Source organism: Pocillopora verrucosa, chromosome 3 (genome assembly GCF_036669915.1).
Source record: "Pocillopora verrucosa isolate sample1 chromosome 3, ASM3666991v2, whole genome shotgun sequence".
In the NCBI taxonomy this organism is placed as follows: domain Eukaryota; kingdom Metazoa; phylum Cnidaria; class Anthozoa; order Scleractinia; family Pocilloporidae; genus Pocillopora; species Pocillopora verrucosa.
The window spans coordinates 31,773,248-31,796,515 of NC_089314.1; the positions used below are offsets into that span (position 1 = coordinate 31,773,248).

The window sequence follows — 23,268 nt, forward strand, 5'->3', positions numbered from 1 at the left end:
ATAAAGTTCAAATTCAATAGAAAGTCTGTTATGGTATTTTCACAACGAGAGCCTGAGCTTTACTTAATTTAATGTTATCAAAGAGAATTTTTGCTCCCCTCATCTTCATTTCACTGTCAACTTCAACCACTCCTGAACCACTGATGCTATCAAGTGAACCTGTCCAACTCTCCTGCCCAAAGTTTACTATTATGAGAAATTTGCAGTGTTTGGCTGACCTGGTATAAGCAAGAATTGAGCTATCTACATGAACAACTTTGAAACCAAGTTCTTTAAGGCATTGTGAAGAAGACCTTATCCTCAGTAGTTCTCGATACAGCTGTAAAGCTGAAGTTGGATCTGCCATTTGATCCTCTACATTCACTGTTTTGAAATTTTTTGCAACAGGTAGCCATGGTTTCATTCCATGGGTAAAACCAGCATTTTGTTTACTGCACCACTGCATAGGTGATCGTTGAGGATCACGGAAATCTTTGCTGGTTTTAAGAGGCACTTCAGCATCTGTCATTCCAATTTCTTCCCCATAATAAGTGACAGCAGTTCCAGGAAGTGTAAGAAGGAGGACGTTTAGTGCACGGGAGTACCCATGGCCAACTTTGGTACCAATTCTGGATACATCATGGTTTCCTAATAACCAGTTGGGCCACTTCCCCTGGGTAGGGCAGTAAGGTAATCTGAGATTACTTTATACAAATCTTGTGTAGTTGTGGATTTGGAAAGCCCCAAAAACCCAAAGTTAAAGGGGAAATCAAATTCACTGTATCTCCCACCATAATACTTCATAACATCTGGAAGATCTGCCGTTATCTCCCCTATGAGTATTCTGTATGGCACCTTGTACTGATTGAGAAGTGTTCTCCATTCCTGAACAATTTTATGATTATCCCACAAGTTTTTCGTGTAAATGTGCTCCAAGTGATCATAGTTGGGACGTAAGGGATCATACTCAGGCTTAGTGGGTTCATCAAGAAATTTTGAATCCTCAACAAGATGAGGAACTGCATCAACTCTAAATCCATCAACTCCTTTGTCAAGCCAAAAGATTAGCACTTCCTTCAAAGCCTGGCGCACCTCAGCGTTTCTGAGGTTCAGATCGGGTTGTTCAGGACAAAACTGGTGCAAATAATACTGTCCTGTTCTGGTATCGTAGCTCCATGCGCTTCCTCCAAATACACTGACCCAGTTATTAGGTACCCCACCCCCTGGGGAAGGGTCATTCCAGACATACCAGTCTCTTTTAGGACTCTCTCTACTGGCGCGACTCTCAAGGAACCATGGGTGTTCATCTGAAGTGTGGTTAGGTACAAAATCCAGCACAAGTTTCATGTCCCTTACATGCATCGCTTTTAAGAGTTCATCAAAGTCATTCAAATCTCCAAAGAGAGGATCAATGTCTGTGAAGTCTGAGATGTCGTAGCCATTGTCCACCATAGGAGATTTGAATATTGGGCTCAGATATAAGATTTTGATCCCCATGTATTCAAAATAGTCCAGCCTGTTCATTATTCCCCGTAAGTCGCCATTTCCATCGCCACTCGAGTCTTGGAAAGATCGAGGATATATATGATAAATTACGTTCTCTTTCCACCACTGTTTCCGCTCATTCTGCTCTTTTCGCGCTTTGTATCCCTTCAATAGAGTAAAAATCACTGCGTTTAAGATAACTGCAGCTAAAATGGCCACAATCATAGGCCACATTGCACCTAAATCCTCGGCCACCATATTTTCCCCCAGGCGAACACCGCAGAGGAGAGAACTGGGACCCAAATTCAGAGATGCAAATAACTGGTTCCTTTGCCGACGAATAAACAAGTAGCAACATAATGCGGTTAATACAACATAAACAGCTGAAAGTCGAATGATATCATTGCTTTATGACTTTTATATAAGTCAAGATTTGAAAGAAACAGCAAATTTTACTGACGATGTCAACAAAGGCACATCGCAGGGCAAGCTACGAGGACAGAGTGGACCAAGACGGCCGATTGACAGGCAAACACATACGAACTTTGTTACACCTGCAAGATTTACACACCGAAAACGATCTTTTGAAAGCTAGAATTGCTGAACTGGAGCTTGAGGAGGCAAAAGCTGCCAGATGTGATCTTCTGGAGCGTGAAGTAGAGAAGTTACGGGTAAGACTTTGTGAAGTTTCTCTCTCTGCTGCAGGTTAATTTCAATAACAGACCTAACTATAGCGCACACAGCACAGGGGATCAGCTGTGATTAAAGTATACAGTCAAGGCCATTTTTATTTAAGACTAACATTTCATAATTTACCTGGTATTGTAAGTAATGAAATTTTACTCTCATTAATCTCTATCGATCATACTTGTTCAGACAAGATGTCTGCTTATTGGAAATTCTGAAATTCAACGAACCAAGACTGGCTCAAAGTCCAAATGTGGGAATAGTGATAAAAGTGACGTTAAGGAGCTCTGACTGCCACATTGCTGCAAAGAAATTAAAAAACAACATATTACTGCGCAAAAAAATAAAGGAACGTGGACTAGGCATCAAGTTTCATTCCCACTCATGTTTTTCACACACAGTTGGATGCATCATAAAGCTATACTACATTCTTGCATAGAATGTGGTCATAAAGTCTGTTTGCTACTCATTATTTAGGCCTTATGGGTGCTTGCATACATGTTACTTGTGCTAGTCACTCTTCACCAATATGTTGATTTTGAGTCTTGAATAAAGTTTGCAACCATTGATCAGTTTGTTTCATATCCTCTTTAGGATGTTTTAGAATTTTTGACCCTTGATCAAATAGTTCTGAAGAGAGTGTCAAGCGTCAGTGATTGTGGAACACAGGTTCACTGATCAAGAAACCACCATATTACATTTTTTTTGTTTGGCCATACACTGGAGCTTTCTTTACACAAAGAATGCACACTACAGGATTAGGGATCACTGAATTACCACATGAACAACTGAACAACACTGCAAATACTAATGTCCTTCTAGATAATACTAGAGAGTTCTTTGTCAATATCCAGCTGCCTTCACCTCACAAAGATATTCACTAAGATATATCACTCATGAAACACTATCTGTTGTGCAACTAAATCCTTTGTCTCCCAAAATCTAGACCATCACTTCCATCAGTGTGAGATGTGGTCATAATTTGAAACTAATCATGGGGGCTGGTTCTCATTTTATTTCTCATTAGCATTTTTCATTTGCCATAGCAGTTGTAGCAATCATGTTGGTTTTCAGTAAGTTATTGTTTTTAAGAGATTTATGACCCATTTTATGAATGACAGCAGTAAAGACCATGTTTACACTGAACAGTTTACCAATGTACACAAACTGTTGAACTGTCAAGAAGACTTAATTAAATACTAGAGAGTTGTTGAAAGTCTAGCACAAATTATGTCACATCCAAAATGACTTTCGCTGTTGTAGTCTTCTTAATTTAGTGATCAGTTGCAGTTAAATCAAAAAAAAAGTTGAAATTCCAGCAAAAGAACATTTTCATATCATTACAGCATATTTCTTTCTGAAAGTAAGGTACCTATCATCCATCACTCACATCCATGATACAATAATGTTTCAATGGAATCTTCTTTATTCTTGTGAACTTTATGGGGATAGAGAGTTAGATGAAATTTCCTATATTAGTATTTTTTTGTCATTACTTTGTCAAATGTTCTGCAGGGTGAATTATTGAAGTGTGAAGAGCTTCATCAGATTGCTAAGGAAGCAAAGGATAAGTTCCAGCAAATGCAAAGAGACTGTTTGATGAAGATTGATGAAAACTGTGCAGCTTTGACAGAAAAACACAAAGTAGAGGTGGGTAATTACATGCAACAATATACCTGTAGAATGTAATTAAATCTTTGATTACAAAGTACAAAGATGTTTAAGAAATTATATAAAAGTGAGCTACATAGCTGTGACAAGTGTTTGCTGTGAAGACCTGAAAAATTGTGCATCGTTGAACCCTATCTTTTAAGGTCCTGCATTTAAATTATCAATTTTTATTGAGTTATGATTAGAATGAAAAGATTTCTTGATAATTTGAGTTGACAGTGTGGGTAGCCAAATTTACCATGCCAGCTTGTCATCTTTGATTGAGGTAGCAAAACTAGGTTTCTCAGGCTAAAAAAAAAACTTTCGTCCTCAACTTTGGAATGTAGCACTTAAGACCTTGGTTTGTGAACTATTAGCATGAAGGTAATGTAAGTAGATATATCTACATTACTGGTATTTACTGGGCAGAAGGTCTGTTTGGGGGAAAATGTGTCAGAGGTCTTCAGTACCGCCCAAGGCTGAAGGCAAAGGGCTGTACTTGAGATCAATTCCAGAATTTTTCTATATGGACCAACAAAGGGTGGTAAATAACTTACTTATTTTTGTAAAGTTTCTGAACTATGGTTGATATTTTCAAAAGCTGCACTGGTTACTAGCACGCAAGTAGCCAATCAGATTTGATGATTTAAAATTCCAGCCCACTGAGATACTTTTAAAACAAAATAAAGGAAATGATGGTCATTTTCTCTTCAGATCATGAGAATTGTGTCAGAAAAACTTGAAGCTGAAAATTGCTGGACAATTGAGAAGCAACAGGTATGTTGAGCAACTGAGTGGTTCTTTGATAATTATGTCTTGTTCTAATCAATACTAATTATTGCTCCAGTCATTAACCACTTGAATGCCTTCTTTGAAGGTAACATCCCATTTTCAGTAGCTAATCTTTAGATTTTCAGGGGGCATAGAAGGTGTGATGGTGTATAAACACTGCCTTTGATTAGTTTATGGAACAAAGCAGAAGCCTCTTGTGAGGATGAAATTAAAAATTACTGTTTTCCTCAACAAGGCCGTGGTTGAAAGATATGGAACCATATTGGAACACATTAACCCTTTAACTCCCAAGATCTCATTAGTAATTCTCCTTTCTGTCTGCCATACAATTCTTATGATGTCAATTTGGAGAATTTGGTACTGGATCAACTAATAATCCCCTAATTGATATTATATTTTATTCTCATCTCTTCTATGCTTGCTTTTGTATTGATATTGTAAGGAGAAATTCTCAGTCACTCATGGGAGGTAAAGGGTTAAGCCAGTTAGGTTAATTATACAATTATTCAATTTTAAAATAAAGGTTTTTATTAAATTAAAGGTTACCAAGAAAATTGAAGATCTTCAGAAAGAAAACAAGTTTCTGAAAGAAGAACTGGAGATTTTAAAAAGAACAGGATGTGATACTGTTGTAAGTAACAATAGTGGTTTTTTTTCATTTGTAAACTTTTCTGCATTAAGTCACACTTTGGTGTTTATTAAGTAATTAAGGAATTGTTTTAAGGAGTGTTTTGGTTTTAATTTTTGTAGAAACTGAATTCAGCTCTTCAAGAATCAAAGGCAGCCATTGAGTTACTGAAACAAAACTGTGAACAGTTGAAACAAGAAAAAGGGGTCCTAGAGAAGACAGTAAATGATTTGAGTATGAAAAATGAAACTCTCTCATCAGAGGTGGACAGTTTGAAATCTAGGATAGCTGTTCTGGAAATGCAGACAAAACTTTCACGAGAAGCTAAAGCTGAGGAGCAGGGTAAAGCCATGGAAACTAATAAGCTAAAAGAACAGGATGAGGCTGAAATAGCTAAGTTGAAAGGACTTATTCAGAAACTAGAGAGTAAAAATGAAGCCCTTACAGAAGCTAACGAAAAACTAGAAAACGGCAACAAACTTTTGGAGTTCAATATTCAGGATTCTGCTCAGACCTTGAAGCACATGTACAAAGAAAGAGACTTGCTTAAAAACAGGATTACAGGACTTCTCAATGAAATAGCAGCTATGAAGTCACAAACACCGGAGAAACACACATTTGTTGACTTTGTCCATCTTAAACGGGATTACAATGCACTGAAGGATGAACACGAAAAGCTTCTCAAGAAAAGAGTCTCCAAAACGAATGTGTTACCAACTTTGAAGGGAGATGCCACAGTTGTTGCACGGGCAACAAGCGGTGGGACTGTGAGAAATGGAGCACAAGTGGGAGGGGTGGGTGCTTTCTGGTAGCAGAAGGCTCTTTTTACGCCACCTTCCCTCCCCCATTTCTTAATGCAGATGCTTTCCGAGGTAGATGATGTACCCTGGCATTTGGTGAAAAAAATGTTTTTCAGGTGCAACTTGCAATTATCCATTCCTGTTTTAAGCTAGGAGAGTTTTGTATTTCATCGTTTGGTACTGTACGTATAGTATATGTTGAGAATGTTTATGCTTCGTCAATGTACGTTAAACAATTTGAACTGGCTTTTTAAATAGAGGAGACTGAGATGATTCGGTCTGGTTAGTTTGGTAGATTTTTTTTGGCAAACTATTTAACTCATAATTCTGCACAATTACCCGCTCAATCGATTTATCGATTTCCGTATTTATTCAACACAGTAATTATAAGGAGCGTATTTTACAAAGCTATTTATAGCAAACTCGGTATTTAACTTCGTTAACTTGGAAGGTATTTAACTGCAGACCCAAATGGTATTTGGTGTGATTTCTGTAGTCTTTTAGATTTCAGCAGCACCATGATGTACGAGAAAAGTAGTATGACGTAATAAGCGGATGTAATTGTAAATAACTAATTTTTCCATTGAAAATAGGGAAGTTAAACTGCCCTTAAAAACCTAGATTTCTGTAACTGATAACGAGACAAAAGAGAGTAGATTTTAGTATAAATGTATGAAAAGTGGGCGAATGTGCAATAAAATGTTTACACGTATGTTATATTACTATTAGTTAAGATGTGTCATCAGGGTTTCGATCACATTTAAAAGAAAGTCAATTTTGTCGGCTAACCTGTTAGCCGACGCGCTAACAGCCCTTATAAGACCAGAATCCAGTTACCTCCAGCGTTTGGAATAAAATTGAATCATATCCATCAAATACTGAAATTAAATGTAAGAAAGAAGATATTAATGCCTGTAATCTAACGTTCTTAATTTAGGTATAAGTAAATTTCAATAGTTTGGTCATAAAAATTCTTGCCTAAAAAAGGCAGTGATTACATCACACAACCTGACAGAAAGTTAAACAACGCCGGCAGATAACCGGAGTGTTAAGATTTCCGGTATGACCGCAGGTCGTTACCGCCATCACTAAAATGTTTCATGCACGGGTGTGCGACTGTAAGACTGTGTCAGGTGCTTCAGGAAACACGTTATGTTTGTGGATACTGGACTAATATTTGACGGTTTCCACTCAAATCTTGACAAACTGCAGGTCAGATAACACCAATAAGATGGTGATATGAAGGGTAAAGAAGTCTGCTGGTGGCGCACGAATTAGCTTTGTGTAGTGTCTTTACATCTGTTTTGATGCCTATCTTTATCTGGAAAAATATTTTGCTGACAGTCCCGTGTAAATGTTTTTGTCCCGTTTCTGGGTTTTTGTTTCAATGATTCTAATTGCCACCTGTTGTTCGCGCATCGATGGTTTTTGGTTCTTCTCTTGTCCCCATGGTAACGGTCTTGGACACGCCGGTGATGTTTGCTCAGCTTTCTGTCGTTGCCATCCTTCAAACACTTGCGAGGCGGGAATACAGAAATGCGCGCCACCTGGAAGGTACAGAGACCGTTGTCATGCGACGAGACCATGCGCGACTGGGCTCAGTTGTCATCCGGGGGTTCAGAAATGCTTCCACGTGCCTCGTCGTCATGGTGAACCGTGTGTAATGGGTTATGCATGTGGCAGCGGGCTTTCTTGTGAGCCAGGAGTTCAGGTTGGTTAAACCAAACAGTACCTTACTACAAGGTAGAACTGGCAGGTTCAATTCTTTCAATTTGAATCTAATTTATGAGATGAAATAATTTTTCAGGCCTGTTTTCACCATCCTCGCCAATACGAGGAGCCTTGTTCTGCGGGATATCCCTGTGCCCCGGGACTCAGCTGCCAACCAGGTTATCAGAGATGCTTGCATCACCCGAGGCTGGAAAATGAGAGATGTTCAGCAGGATACACATGCGCTGATGGTCTGGACTGTAGACTGTGCGACAAGCCATATGCTACTTGTCAGCTGTCACGCGTACCCTCTTTGACAGAGCAGGTACTGGGTATTCATATACAGAATTAAACTTTTATGATTTGCATAACAATCATATGTTTGAAAAAAGTACATCGATGATAAGGTAATGAGCTTCAAGGCAGCTGGTTTTCGAGAATTTGAATTACAAAGAGAAATCGTAAAGACTGGACCAAGGAAAATATTACATAGATCCAAAATATGTATTTATCGATTGCATGTGTTCCCTAGGACTATGGCAGACCCTTTAACAAAGTGGCATTCCTTGTTACCCATAACTCTTTTTCGCATTCTCCAAATTTTGCTGTATGGGCACGCAATCAACGTTTTAGCGTCAGTCAGCAGTTAAAGGATGGTGTGCGTGGTTTCATGTTAGACATATATCCAGGTAAAATCACCTCACACCTTGTTTTGTTTTTCTTCTTTGATGTTTTCTTTGTTAGACACATAGGGAAAAGAACGATGAGTTAGCTAAGACAATCACAGACACGGGAAAATATCCCGTAAAATCTAAGCTTGAGTGTTCTTGTTGTTCTTCTTCGTTACTTTCCTCTTTAGGGTGGGGCGCGGCGGAGGTTCGTCTTTGCCACTCGTCTTGTTTCTGGAGTGGTTCAACAGACTTGTTAAGCACACTGGTTGAAATCAGAAAATTCCTGGAGAGTGACATCCGAGTGGTCATTACAATTATCTTTGAGGATTACTTAAAAAACCCCACGATCTTGAAAAACGTTTTTGACCAGGCAGGAATTTCTCCGTACGTGCTACTGAAGGACTATTGGGGTGACGGGTTCACCGATTGGCCCACTCTAAACGACATGCGCAGACTAGGTAGACTGGTTGTGTTCAACAATAATGGCCTTCACGGATTCCCTTATACTGAGTTCAACATGTGGAGATATGTTAGAGAGAACCGCTATGGAACCCCAAGTAGAAAAAAGAGGGTATGTTCTCGCGTGAAAGTTTTATACCAAACTAACAATTCACTAAATATGCAAGGGAAAAATCTGTACACGAGTCAAATGGCTCACCCTGGCTGAGTTTACCCCGGTTTCAATAGCAAGAAGCGACTCAGAGTATTAGCACTCTTTCCTAGACGGGATGTTAGTTCATTGCAAGGTTACCCCCCAGCATTTCATCAAGTTTCCCGGACAATTTGCCGGTACCCATTTATACTCCTGGGTAAAGAGAGGTACTATGAGACCCGGACCTCTGGACAATGAATCATCATAGGGTTTAGGGTTAGGGTTACCCGGAGTCAGTAGTGCACTAGGGCCACCGTGTCTCCCACCCCTAGCGAAGATACAAATTTCTCTTAAAATGTACAGTTACTGTAGAGAGTGGACTCCTAAGTTCTGCTTGACACCTCTTGACTGTTGGAAGGTTTGGTAATTTGGTCCCTTTTTTTAGTAACCTTTTGTCCCTTTCGTCTTACTCGTTGTCACAATGGGTTTGTAAGTTAAGCACAACAAATGAAATCTTTTCTATTTCAACGTGCCATAAAATCTCGTGCAGGAAATTGTGTTTCGGCTGAACTTTCTCAGATCTTAATTTCTCTTTTTCGAAGACCTCGTTTTTCGCTGATCTCTGTTTGCTCCTTAAAGGAATGTGTAGACCGCGGAGAGTCTCGGTGGAACGCTGACTGGAATGACCACTGGAGCCTGGTGTTGGTAAATTGGTTTAATACCCTGGCCAATCCTCTTCAGCCATGTCTTAATTCTTTCGAGGAGATAAGAGAGAAGTTAAAGACTTGCCATGACAAATTTGGTTATTGGGCAAATTTTATAGCGGTCAATTATTACACTGCAGGCTCAGGAGGCGGAGCTTTTCAAGCTGTCAAATGGCTGAATAATAAGTTCAAGGGTAAGTGAAGGTCTGGGGTAATTGTTAATTGGGTATCGTGCTATTTATTTTGATGACTTAAAAAGTATGGGAGGTTCAAATTTATTTAAGGTTTTCATATTCACCTTCAACAGCTACCCTTGGGTCTGGAGCTGAAGTCGTGCCGATGCCTGCTAATCGCTAGCGTAGGCGAAATAATTTCAGTTGAAATACTCTTGTCGCTGTGACAGGTTTCCGAGACCCTCCTTTTTCCTTTGCCAGATAAATTACTAAAAGATTTCGTCTCCACTAAGTCTAACAAGCCTCTCTATCGAGCACTGTTAAAAAAAAATGATAAAAAGTTAAAAAACATTTCCTTATTTTCTTGACACGCCTGTTAGAAATTTGCTTTTATTTCTTGATCGATAATCTTAGCTGAGATGATTTGACCTTCCCTTGTAATAATTTTACCTAACGCCTGGTTTGATTTTACCCATAAGCCATGAAAGCGCGCTCTGAAATTTGAAATCGTTCGTCTTCCTTTATGTCTGTACTTAGGGGAAACTTCAGTCTCAAAGATAAGAAAAGCATCACTTATTCCATTCCCTGACATGGTCACTCATTGGGATACAGCTAATCAACAGCGTCAGACGAAACCCATTCCAAGGCAAGACATGATTGACGGACCAGGGTATGGTAAAGGGTTTCACACCCTGTCAGATGTTCTTTCTCATATACTGAAACACCGTCTCTTTAAATGGGGAGAAAGAAAGAACACAACTAAAATCATCAGCACTGCTTCAGCAACAAATATCACGGCTTCAAACGCTAATATGGCTTCACAAGGGAAGATTTCATCAAATGAAAAACATAGCCAAGATAGTCAGCTCGGGAAATCATCGACAATATTTCAAGGTTTTGGAGGAAATGATACATTTTTGAAACGAAATGATCCTTTAAGAAACCATAGAATCCAAATTAACCACGATTTGAGAGAGACAACACAATGGAGAGTTTCCCGATCAAGGATTAAAGTTCACCGTCATAGAACTCGGAATAATTATTTGCCTTCGCTCTCTTCATTTAAACATGAAAAAAGGAAAAAACTAAAATTAAGACTTGGGACAACGAACAAAGGAAGGGGTCTCGAAAGAGGATCGCAACGTAAATTTAGATACAAGGTGCAGCCCGTTAGCCGAATGTTACTGAAGGCTTACGGGCACAAAACGATCTTCCCAAAACTTAGTCCCACCCTGAAGATACGTAATCTTCGGAAACAGGTGGCTCGGTTGAGAGCCAAGCTTAACAGGTTTATTCACTTGGTGCACCATCGAAAAAGGAAAAAGGCTCTGCCCTTTAAGCCCCTCCCAACTCTCAGCCGTACATTTTAATACAACAGTGCGGCTTTTTCTTAAAGTTTGATTATCTTTGTAAAAATTCTTGAACTTTGTGAATTCTTTTCCCAATTCAAATTTTCAAATTTTTTTTCTGTCCATTTTTGTCTTTGTTTTCTATTTTAACATGTTGATCCACACAAGATAACAGGGTTCATGAAAAACCAGTAAATTGACAGCCCACGCCCGTTACATGGCGTGATAGATCTAACGATACTTGTCAGCAAGCAATAGAATGAAATTCCTGCACGATTATTAAAAGAATTTGGAAAAAGCTTCCTAAGGAAAAGCGCTTGATCGTTATTTCTCTTTTTTTTTAAACTCAGGGGAATTCTGATATTTTACTATTGAGCGACCACGCCTAGCGAATGCGGGGGTTTGGGGTTAGGGTATTAGGGTTGTTTATGCCGCTCAGGCAAAATGGTGGACAGGTGGTATGAGCAATTGGCGTAGAAAAGTGTTAAGTCATTGCCAAATAAAGATCCTCGGATTCCTTAAGAATAACACCTATCTCATATAAATTACAAATTATATATGACTTGGTGCTTCACATCTTACAAATAAGTTTCCAGCTCAGGCAAACAAGTTATTTTCTTTAAATGGCGGCACAACGACTCCCCCCTGAAGAGCTTGTGAGTTATTTGGCCGAAGAAGGGAAGGATTACTGTGTAACTCATGGCATCGTAATGGGAGCGAAGGATTCTTACCATGCAGTCCATCATGCCCCCTTTACTCTTCTTCCAACACCGTTTCCGAAGCGATTGTTTGCGCAAGCGAAAGAGGTGCAGAAAGATTTCAACTTGCTGGTTCACAGAGTAAGTCAAGATCACGAATTCCTTAAGGGAGCTCTTCAAAGGTAAGCTTCTGTTTCAAGTAAATATAAGCAGCTGCATGATCCTTTTGAAAACAACTAAATCTCTCCAGCTTTAAAGGTGTGGGTTAAAAATTATGAGATAGCTCGTAAAATTTATTCAATACATAAAGACTCTGCTTGTTTGTTTCTCTGCAAAACTTAAAGAAATATGAGCTGCATATCCTATCGTGATTAAATTTTTTTTCTTGGTTTAGAGTTCTTAAGCAAATTTAAATCCTGTCCCCATGTGTCCCTTGTTATACTCTGAGGAAATGTAAGTTGTAAATTAGTCTGTCTAGATGAATTATGATGTCTGAACTAAGAAATATATGCTGAACCACAAACTATGTATCTTGTTGGGAAAACTCTATTGGGCCTCCGATATTTTGCATAATTAGGGGAAATTTTTTAAAAAAAATATATCCATTTTTTGTCTCAAGCACCATTGAAGTTGATGCATTCACAGCCAAAATATATGAAATATATGAAAAGACAAGGAAGGAGGGACTTGTACAGGTAAATTGTCCCCTACTTAGACATTTCCTTGCAATACATTCACTTTCTTAATTCAATTTTAAAAGATTGTTAGGCAAATATTTTATTCATAGTTAATACAGAGCGTGCATTGTATGGTCATTGATAAATATCTCTGGCAAAGCTTTTTGGTTCTGGGGTTTAAATTGAAATAGGTACTGTTTCAATCTAGAATAGTCACCAAAGATGTACTGATTTAAAATTTGGAGTATAAAAATCAGTAAATGTTTCCTTTTGTATTTAGTTTTGCTAACAAAGTGATTTGAGATTTTAACTCTTGGAATAACTTTCTGACAGGTCTGTGGGAACAAATTTTAAAGTGAGAGGGGCGATCAATTGGCACCAACTGTGTTATACTTAAATTGGTTAAAGAATGGGGGAGGGGTGGTCTAGGGGACATGTTTACAAATAAAATTGTGAAACTTTTAGAGTGTTCTGATGCAATTTGGCACAATTTTTTGGAAAAATTTGCTGGGGGGAGGATTTGATTTCCCTCTTTTTAACAACTGATACCTATAGCTCTATCTTCTATGGTTACTTCACAGCCAATCTCATTGGGGATATTTCGATCCGACTACATGCTGGATGGTACCAATGGATGGTCAGAAAATCTTACCATTAAGCAGGTTGAAATCAACACAATTGCTTCTTCATTTGGTGGACTTAGTGCACAGATGCCAGGGCTTCACAAGTAAGATTACCTGAACTATGTTTATGTTAGTAAAAGAAAATTATTATTATTTCAACTGATTTTAAATTTTTTACTGAAAGAATGCAAGGCTTCCATCTGCATTCATGGCCCTTCACATTTAGGTTTACATGTCAAAACTTAATCACAACAGTAATATATAACTTGGTTTTGTCTACTGAGTTGTAATGAAGTTTATTATTACCTACCACCACAATGAGCAATAACCTCCTTTGCGATATTGATATGTTTATTATTTCTGAATTTATTTTCCAGTTTTATTTTAGATCTTCAGAATGGTCTGGAACCAAGTAACAAAGAAAGGGTACAGTTTTATAGATTTTGTGACCATTGTAGCTTGTGTTTTTTTTTTCAAATTTCTGTCTAACCCTTTGATCCCTAAGAGTGACTAGTATCTTATTTCTTCTTTCAATATCAGCCCTGAATCACACATTCATGTCATAAGAATAAAGAAAGTGATCACCAACTAGTGAAGCTCTTTATTGTTAAACAAATTCTCCTTGTTAGTACCTCAGGAAATGTATAGAGAACAGTATGGAGAATATTCATATTGATGATAAGGTGTAAAAAGTTAATTCATAAACTAAAGATTTGCAAATTTATCTTTTTACATAGTTCATTGCTTGTGGAAAATTTTGCATCTATGCTTCTTTTTGTTGAGTTCAATAGAAAGCAGCTTGTGGCAATTGATCATTGCCTACTTAATACTTCTTAATAGGATGTATGACTTGCTTTGCCCTTCATGGTTTATTTATTGGTCATAATGGCCTACTGACCAATAAATAAGTTAAGCAAACACAGGCTTCTCATCCTATTGAGAAGGCTTTGGATGTGCCATTGATCTTATCATATAGGTTCTGTGGTGAACTTTTTTATGAAGCCTACACTGATGTACTTATTTTTCATTTTCTTTCTCTAGCTTCCTGAAAATACCTCTGCTATTGGTGTGGCTGAAGGATTTGTGGATGCCTGGAAACTCTATGGGAGTGAAAAGTAAGCATGTGTTCAGAGCAGATAAGAAAACAATTGTTTTTGAACCAAGTCAGCCAATGGGGAACAAATTATCAGTAGTTGGCTTGCTGAAGTCCAGTCACTGTGTTGCATTATTAGGCCAGACTCTCCACCCTCACAGTGCTTATCTCCCCCTGAATTATAAAAGAGTACCAGTGAACTTGAGGAAATGAAGGGAGGGAGAGCATATACAAGGAATTTGCCTCTCTTTAGGGTAGAGGTAATGAGGCTTCTAGCTACTTTATATCACAGAATCAAGGGTTAACTCTAAGACTTACAAGCCAATATTTTTTAACTTCCAAGTTTATTTCTTGGGGCATTCAGTCAAAGGCATGGATAAGTTTTACATTTTTAGTTTTTTAACTCATATTAGGGCAGTCGTGATGATGGTTGTTAGTGAAAATGAGAAAAACAGATTTGATCAGAGATGGATACAGCACCTTATGAGAGAAATGTAAGTGTATATAAAACTTCACCTATAACATTTTATCTTGTTATTGTGGTTTTAAATGTTGGTCTTTGTAGCTTTGTATGACTAATGCAGCTATTTTTGTAAATAAAGCTGTCTGGCAATTGTGAAGATCCTGTTGGATTTCCAAAGATGCTTCCATAAAGCTTTTTGAACTACTTTTTGAAATTACTTTTGATTAATTGTTCCTCTGAACTCACAAAAACTTTTTGTCAGTGTTTGTAGCCATTGGAAAAAAAAGAAAAAGGTTCTCTTATATCTACCAAACAAAATTTGTTTCAAGTTGTTCACATCCATATTTGGTATTATTTGTGATTACATTTTAGCCACCCATCTGCACGTATGATAAGAAAAACCTTCAGCGACATTGGCCAAACAGGGGAACTAAAGGATGATAAATCGCTGATTGTGTAAGCACTTTGTCTTCTACCTGAATTGTTTGTTTATGTTATTCTGAATTTTCCCTTCTTGTTGTTGTATCTCTTTCACTTTCAACACAATATTGCTCATTATTGTAGGTTAGCAGTACTTGTACAAATGTTCCATCTTAGACTTATTTCTGAAGAGTCACCATGGACAGAGGACTTTGGTTTTGATAACAAGCTCTTTGTGTTTGTTTACAGGGATGGATATGAAGTCGCTGTTGTTTATTTCAGGGCTGGATATGATCCAGATAATTATCAATCAGAAGTGGTTTGTAAAAATGTCAATTTTTTCTCCTTTAGTTGTGACTAAAAAGGAATATTTTATTGTCATTACATTTTTAAACAGAGGAGTGATTACAAAAAAAAAGAAATACCATGGAAAAGTTATTGTTTGATTTAAAATCTAATTCCTCAGGGCTAGAATTATGAGAAATATGTGGCAGATGGTAAGGAGAATTGATCATGAGATCTCAGGAGGAGAAGTTATTATGAGCTCACCTTGAAAAAGTTATCATCTTTTATTGGGAAACTTTCATTGTCTCCTTTTTATATATGCCACTTGCAAAACCTATTGCATAGCCTTAATGATAGCCCAAGTCTTCTGCAATCACCAGCAACTTACACAGTCCCATATAGGGAAGTTGGATGTGTTCACCTTAAAAATGCTTTCTTACACATTAGCAACATTGCTCTCAACCACTTAGCAGTTCAAATTTCCTCTTACCCTAACCCCAATAACCTTTACTTTCCTCAGTACATTCCATAACATTATAGCTCTGTGAAGTTGATGCTTATCAAACTATCAACCATTTGATGTATTTCCTCATTCATGTCATCTCTGCTGAAATTTATTTTAAACCATTGAAATAAATTACTTGATGCAGTCTCTCCAAATGGTGTTAGGGTTTAAGGAGCTTTTCAGTGGTTGGCTTGAGGTCTCATGTTTTTTATCACATATCTAAACCCTATGTTTAACATCTATTTGACATCTGATTTTTTCCCTACACAGGACTGGAACACTCGTCTGATGATGGAAAGATCCAGAGCTATCAAGTGTCCATCAGCTGCAATTCATCTTGCTGGTACAAAGAAAGTTCAACAGGTGCTAGCTTCACCTGGGGCATTGGAAAGGTCAGTAGTATGAGTTGTGAATGTTCTCATTTGGATCTGTATTCTTTCAGTATAAAATTGAGTAAGGGGATGCTCAAGGGTGGAATGGACAAAAGAAATCAATTGGGAAAGGGAAGTTTATATTCTCAAGTCATATTGAAACTTATGGTATTACTTCAGACCTGATTTAGATAATCAGAAATTCAGTATGACCATGTGCATCTAAGTACTTCATGCTTGATAAAACAAGGTGTACTTCAACAGCACTTTGGCAAGGGGGGGGGGGGTGATAGGTCAGGGGGCATTTCCCTAAAAATTAACATTGTTATGGAGGGGAACAGTTTCACTGTTTATATATTTACTTGGTTTAGATGCCATGTCTCCTGGTAAAGTGTTGTTTATCCTCATTACTAAATTGATAACTCCACTGTCAGGTAGCTTACAATCCATATACCACTTATGTTGGGTTTACAAATAATAAGAATTGCTAGTAAAGTACAAGTCAGTTTTTTTGGTAATTTGTTTCTATGTAGTTCAACCTGGTCAAATAAATTGGGTCTAAGTATTTCCCACAGAGAAGACATTGGCCACCAGGATTAATTACTTAAGGAGGGAAGTTGTTTTGGTGCTTTGCATCCTATTTGATTCTGTCTGTGGTTTATTTGATCCAGATTCATATCAGATGAGGATATGTTAAACAGGATACGTAGAACCTTCACTGGACTCTTTACACTGGATGAGGTGAGGGAAGTTAAACTATAATTTAAATTGAACTCTATCACTACTTTACCTGTAACTGAATCCATCCAGTGTTAATGAATCCAAAATAGCCTTGTTGGTTGTTTTAATCCCAATTTGAAGAGTAATCTCTCTTTCAACGATTAAAGCACGTCCTTAACGTAAAATTCAATTTGTTTACTTTGGAAGAGTGCAATTGCCAGCCTAATTATAGATCAGCTTACTTAGTTCGAAAGGTGGGTGGTTAATGATTTTTAAGGATTCAGTGAACGAAACGAAAACAGATAGGACACAAACCTACAAATACGAGAAAACAAAGTATCGGACGTGATACAGTTACCATTGTCTTTGATTCCAAGAGTTATTGATCCAAATAACCCTCCCTGACAAAGCTCATGAAGTATTTGTTTACGATACAGGGACCTGAAGGAGATAAAACCGTTCAAATGGCTCTAGCTGATCCCGAGAGATTTGTTTTGAAGCCACAACTAGAAGGAGGAGGTAGGGCTTTCTCATTTATAACAACTTTGGCTTTGTTTAAAATACTGAAGTTTTTTATCCGAAATCTTACCGGAGATGTTTATCCTTACAAGCGACTAGCTATCCGTCTAAAAGTCTATAGAATTAGAGAGAAATTCTTTTGGCTTTGCAATAGGTCTCTTCAGCTACTCTGAGCCCGGGGCTGGTCAGTTTTCTGGCTTTCCAGATGGAAAGCTTCGTAGAGAGGAATCTTAGTAAAATCTTAATGATGACAGCCGAAACGCGAGACATGCTATTCTTCCGCGAGAAATTTGAAGCTCTTGACCGGTGACCTATTAAAAGTGGGAGGAATGCCTTGTTGCTGTAGCAAATGATTCAAATTTTTGTTTCTCTGTTAAACTGAAAACCTTCAGTAATAATTTGATTGTTGTTGTTTACTTTCCAATTGAAGGGAATAACATATTTGGAGACGACATTGTCAAGACCCTTACTTCAACAGTTGATGTAAAGGAAAGATCCAAATTCATTTTGATGGAAAAAATCAAACCACCCATCGTCAAGAACTACATAGTTCGTGCAGAACTTCCTAAACCAGTCTTAGCTGACGTACTCAGTGAGATTGGATGTTTTGGAATACTTTTAAAGTAAGTCATGTGACCAAGCCACCTCTGTCGCCGCTTCAGGGCCTTCGGGTAAGGCTCTCATTTGGCGGTGCGGCACAAGCAGCGAAGTATGGGAGACTCTAGCCGACGAGCGAGGAGAGTCCTCCTTATTACGGGCTTTGCCACCCTTGCCGGAGCGCCAACTGGTGCTGCCCCTGCTCTCAGGATGAAAATGGGAAGAAATAATCCGCAAGAGATCACCTAAATTTTCTGTTAGAGGGGTGTTCGTTTACCAGGGTGGTCAAAAGTTTGAGTTACTAATTATGGTAGCTCCAGAAGGAGGAATTGTCCATTTTTGCCGAAGGTTATCGGAGAGAAAGACCGTTACCATTGTATAATCTTCTCTTTTTCATTTTTTTCAGTCGTGGTGATGAAGTGTTAGTGAACAGAGAGGTTGGACATCTCATGCGAACCAAAAGCACCGCACATCAAGATGGAGGGGTTTCTTCAGGACGGGCCAATCTGGACAGCCCCTATTTGGTGTAACTTTCGTACCTTACAATGAGCCAATCTTGACATTTCCTATTAAATTTAACTGCCTACCATCAACGGATCTTTTGTCAGTTACCTCATAATATGAAATCTAGGTAGTATTCTCGGTGAAATTCTTAGTCATTGTAGGCGTGCCAAATGAATGTAAATAGCCTCTTTTTGATGTACCTTTTTACCTCTGACGGACCCCTTATGGTGACTCACCACGGACTCATGGTGCTTCAATAGTGGAGAGCACGTCGTGGAATATTTCGAGCCTTTATTTTCTTGAATTTTTTTTCCCAGATTAGGCTACTTGCTCCTTGTGTACAGCTTTGTTCGTTAATTCACGTGTAGTCAATAAGGTAAAAAAATAGTTCCGTGATTTTTAGGCTTCATTATTTGTCTTCGCCTGTCAGTCATCTTTCGTTGTAATGATTTGTTATTCTTAAATTGCTATTTAGAAAATAATTAGTTTGTCGACCGATAGACCAGTCAATCAATTATAAAACTGAAAACAGTAAGATTATGCGTTCAATTAAAAGAAAAAATCTTCTACTAGTAACCCAGTGTTAAGCGATAGTAACAGTTCAAAGGAAGTGAATAAAGGGGTAAGTTTCTAAAGAAACTGTGGTGCTGCGTCGGTGGGAGAGTATAGCTGGTAATTTAGTGTTAACAACTGGGTTGAAAACGTAAATTAGCCACCGTAAAGGGTAAAAAAGCTGACGTTTCGAGCGTTAGCCCTTCGTCAGAGCGATTGGACGAAGGGCTAACGCTCGAAAAGTCAGCTTTTTTTTACCCTTTACGGTGGCTAATTTACGTTTTCAACCCAGTTGTTAACACTAAATTACCTAGTTCAAAGTAAGCATGTGTTTATCAACAACTGAATGAAGGGGATGATTCTGCAAAGAAACTGTGGTGATACGTCTGTGAAAGGTTTTGCCAGATAATTTTTTTCATTAACTGAATCGATTATGCCATTATTGGTCACCGTCAATAAATTTTTAAGGTGAGTTGGTGGTGGTGGTGGTTTTTTTCTTTAAAGAAAGATGGGGTCACGCTATTGGTTAACGAGAAAAACAAGAATGAATTGAAGAAATGGAAAGCGTTCGTTGATACAGAGGGATCAAGAGTGCCACAAAAATAATACGTGTGTACCATGGAAAAAGCTCTGATAATGAATAAAACATGAAATAGACTTAGGATAAGATGAGGTTTTGTTACTGAGTTCTTTAAAAATAGCAGAATGACTGCTGATAGTGCATATACTGTATGATCCTGAGCACGGCATGCGTTACAATCAAACTATGATAGGGATATTTGAAATTCTAGACTACAAGTACTCGTCGATCTCCTGAAATTGAAGAATATGTTAGATATTCTTGTACATATCAAAAGCCCGTGGATCGGTTCACAAGATAAGTGAATTTAACAAGCTGACAATGCCGGCTGCTAATTCACTGTTTTGAACCTAAACACCTCACTACTTATAGATCGTAGCCACAGTTATACAAAATATGGAAATATACGCGGTTCCCCGTCGGGTCCCGTTTAAAACCCTAAAACATAAGTGAGTACTTAGCATATTCCTAGGCAGGCCTAGAGAGAACACTGCTTTTTGTTCAAAAGAAGCCATATTCGTGGCTTCATGGATGTTTTCTCATCTCGCCCCAAGACACAAACCAACTTCAGTTCTAAACTAAAATAACTTGCTCAATAATCAGTCTGTATTCGTCGTACAATCATGTTTCAGACTCGTGTAACTGCTCCTTTACAAAGCAGATGAATTCACAGGTAAAACGCAATTTCTTCCTTTGTAATCATTGACTGAACGTTAAAACCTTGACCCACTAGATAGCATGTAACGCAAAAGTTTTCAAGTAGCAGCAGAAAACACATTTTCCTTGTCCATCGCATCTTTTATATCCGATGTCCCTTCTTCCTCGCTTGATGAACTTGTCTTTGATTTTCCTTCTTTCTTGCTCTCACCTCCTCCATTTTTGCTGTTAAGTGGCGCTTTCTTCCCTTTACAACTGCACTTCTGGGTTTCTTTAATCAGCTTGTTCACTTGCTGAATAGAAAAAGAAACAAAACAAACTGTTACCTTATTAAAGGAAATACGGCGATATAAAAACCTAACCTTGAAGTGGAAGTATTCTGCACTGGAGCGTGAGATTTGAGGTTGGATACTTCCTGGAGACTCAGATCAAGCAAGGGCAGGAAACGCTATCCAAAGGATAGTTGTTAACAAAACGTATACTGCCCTACCGACCGGAGATTTATCCAGTAGGTAGTGTTGTCTACTCTTCGAACAACTGGGGTCTGATTGTGACATAATTAATAAAGAAATTAAAAAACGCGAAACAAATATATGGCGTTAGGAGGTCATCATGAGTAAAATTGACGGTTTGCGTTTCTAATTTAAGAGACGAGGGAAGTAATATGGAACATAAACATAGATTTCTCTTCGCGGCCTTTTAGTGATCCAAGGTGTCATTGCGCGCCGTTTAAAAATACTATCGCACGTAGCCGTTGGGAGAGCTGTGTGCCTCAGTGTGAGCAGAAAGCCTCAAGAATATTGACCAGAACGTTTTGAGCTTTAAATGGCCTTGCTAATCGAAAGTATCTTACCTCTTTAAGAGCATTATTTTCCTTTTTAATTGCCAACAAGTGCTGTACTTTCTGTTGTGGGTTCTGATGGCCCTTCAATCGAGCATTCTCTTCTTCAATTTTTTTCAATACCTACCACCAACAAACCGCAAAAGAAAAGGCACAATAATCGTTACATGCACAATATTCGCATCTTTGACCACACATTCGAAAAGAATTTTACAACACACAAAATTTAAAGGGCCAAGCAAGAAAAAAAATAACAAAGAAACTCTTAATTAACACTTGTATAAATTTGTTCTGAAGCAAACTCACCCTACACTCCTTAATCGGGGAGAGTCAAATCGTACTCAAGAATGCTTCTCAAGTTTTTGGCGACGAAGGGAATGCATTTACTGAGAAAGGAAAATTTACCTTAAATACCGATATAACATTTCTTACCTTCTCCAGTTTGAACTTCTCTTCCATGGCGGATTCAAGTTTAGATTTCAGTTCTTCTTTTTCTTCAAATCCTTGCTTCTCAAGCTGTCGAGTTCTAAAATGCAAAATATCAGGACGAGTTTAAAAATGCAGTAACAGCAAATATGACCTTGGATTTCCCTCCCATCTCTTCTTCTCGTCAAAACAAAACATCAAAATAAAAAAAATGATACTTATAAAAATGATATATCATGGAAAAATAATCTTTAAAACAATCTCAAAAACTCTTTCACAGTTGAAAATTTTCATTCTTAATAAAAAAGTTACGCGTTATCAGACGGCTTCAAGTGTATTTATTTAGGGGACGACAACTCGCGGGTAGTTCGTGACCCTCGTTTCTGTATTTAAGTCACTAGTTCCTGACAATGGATCATAATAACAATCTACTATTATCTTGTACCTGAATCGCTCTAAAAGAAGCTAAGAGCCTCTTACTGATGGACCCAAGTTGACGTAAACTCAGACTGTCAAATTGGATTGAGCATATATTCATTGTTTCTTATCAATGTCAAATCTCTCTTTTTTTCACCTTTCAAGTTCTTCGGCCATGTATTCAGCATCCTCAAGTGCTGTCTCCATGTTTAGCTTCGCTGCAGCCAACCTGTGTAAAGAAACAAGCAGGCTATAAACCCTCGCTGGAAAGGACGAAAACAAGAGTGCTGTAGAATCAGAGCACTTCGTTGTGATATTTCAGTAACAAACATCTTTTTCTCGTCCATGAATTAACATATTCTACTCAGCCTTCTCCCCATTCATGTGATACACGTGTACACCAGACAGGACTAACCTGATTACGGAAAGAGCTCTGATAATCGTTTGTTTCAAGTTAAAAAGTAATGGACTTGAGAAAAGAAACCGTAAATTGGTTAGGTGACTGAACATAACACAACCCATCGATCTTCAGCAGAGCAAACGGAAAAGGGCGACAGCCGAATGTCAGTTCAATGGAAAACCACACGAAACTTACGTTTTCTATTCCGAGGATATTCCTAGACAGGTAGTATACCAATAAAATCACATGACATGTCTTTAACCTGTTTACCCACATTCTTCCCATTGTGACGAGTGACAGAATACTTACACTGATTCGATGGCTGCTTTCTCCGATAAAATCTGGTCCTGAAAGCAAAGCAGCAAACCAATGAATTTTGAAACAATAATTGTGACAGCCATTTCGATAGTTTTGCTGGCAAAAAAAATTGCTGCCACATTTTTAGAAAATTTTGAAAAGCACACGTCCCTTTTGAACCGCGAAAGCACCCTAAGTCGCAATAAAACGCTGGAAATTCTCTATAGTAGAAGTTCAAGTTTCTCTAAACCGACTTATACTGACCTTCTGCGCCGTGGCACTTCTTTCATTCTCATTGGCGGCCTCTAATTGCTTCTTAGACTCATCAGCTTCAGTTTTGAACTTTTCCTCTCTGAAAATGACAAAACAGTCGGCTTAACAGTGGGCTTCGTCATAATCCCCT

General features: G+C 38.2%; 5 protein-coding genes across 13 annotated transcripts in view; 3 read left to right on the plus strand and 2 right to left on the minus strand.

Annotated features, from left to right (window-relative positions):
- Positions 1-2: 2 nt before the first annotated feature.
- Positions 3-1,723, minus strand: LOC131774579 (maltase 1-like). The gene is given in 2 exon segments (XM_059090629.2): positions 3-654; positions 657-1,723. Coding segments are annotated over 2 exon segments (1,692 nt in total). The 5' UTR covers position 1,723; the 3' UTR covers positions 3-28.
- Positions 1,724-1,803: 80 nt separating this feature from the next.
- LOC131774546 (calponin homology domain-containing protein DDB_G0272472) lies at positions 1,804-6,853 on the plus strand. Its single transcript, XM_059090595.2, has 5 exons — positions 1,804-2,135; positions 3,667-3,801; positions 4,516-4,578; positions 5,135-5,224; positions 5,344-6,853. The coding sequence occupies exons 1-5, from the start codon at positions 1,926-1,928 to the stop codon at positions 6,031-6,033; spliced, it is 1,188 nt and encodes a 395-aa protein (XP_058946578.1). The 5' UTR covers positions 1,804-1,925; the 3' UTR covers positions 6,034-6,853.
- A 195-nt stretch (positions 6,854-7,048) lies between these two features.
- On the plus strand, positions 7,049-11,477 carry LOC131774608 (uncharacterized). Its single transcript, XM_059090663.2, has 6 exons — positions 7,049-7,732; positions 7,829-8,056; positions 8,264-8,420; positions 8,591-8,973; positions 9,634-9,892; positions 10,409-11,477. The coding sequence occupies exons 1-6, from the start codon at positions 7,376-7,378 to the stop codon at positions 11,239-11,241; spliced, it is 2,217 nt and encodes a 738-aa protein (XP_058946646.1). The 5' UTR covers positions 7,049-7,375; the 3' UTR covers positions 11,242-11,477.
- A 179-nt stretch (positions 11,478-11,656) lies between these two features.
- On the plus strand, positions 11,657-19,385 carry LOC131774529 (glutathione synthetase-like). Its single transcript, XM_059090580.2, has 13 exons — positions 11,657-12,100; positions 12,538-12,613; positions 13,177-13,322; positions 13,596-13,644; positions 14,260-14,333; positions 14,725-14,805; positions 15,147-15,230; positions 15,444-15,513; positions 16,255-16,376; positions 17,027-17,096; positions 17,513-17,594; positions 18,025-18,217; positions 18,598-19,385. Exons 1-13 carry the CDS (start codon positions 11,844-11,846, stop codon positions 18,719-18,721), a joined length of 1,428 nt encoding a protein of 475 aa, XP_058946563.1. The 5' UTR covers positions 11,657-11,843; the 3' UTR covers positions 18,722-19,385.
- Positions 19,386-19,540: 155 nt separating this feature from the next.
- LOC131774502 (kinesin-like protein KIF15) overlaps positions 19,541-23,268 on the minus strand; it is a 35,100-nt gene continuing 31,372 nt past the window's right edge. For 8 of the 9 annotated variants that reach the window (XM_059090542.2, XM_059090541.2, XM_059090543.2 and 5 more), the window contains 6 exons: positions 23,130-23,217; positions 22,878-22,915; positions 22,326-22,397; positions 21,758-21,851; positions 21,338-21,448; positions 19,542-20,777 (listed from right to left, as the gene is read on the minus strand). In XM_059090542.2, coding sequence (XP_058946525.2) covers positions 20,583-20,777; positions 21,338-21,448; positions 21,758-21,851; positions 22,326-22,397; positions 22,878-22,915; positions 23,130-23,217 — 598 coding nt within the window. In that variant the 3' untranslated portion in view covers positions 19,542-20,582. Of the gene's footprint in view, positions 20,778-21,337; positions 21,449-21,757; positions 21,852-22,325; positions 22,398-22,877; positions 22,916-23,129; positions 23,218-23,268 lie in introns of all 9 variants that reach the window. The other variant, XM_059090546.2, reaches the window with a different exon arrangement.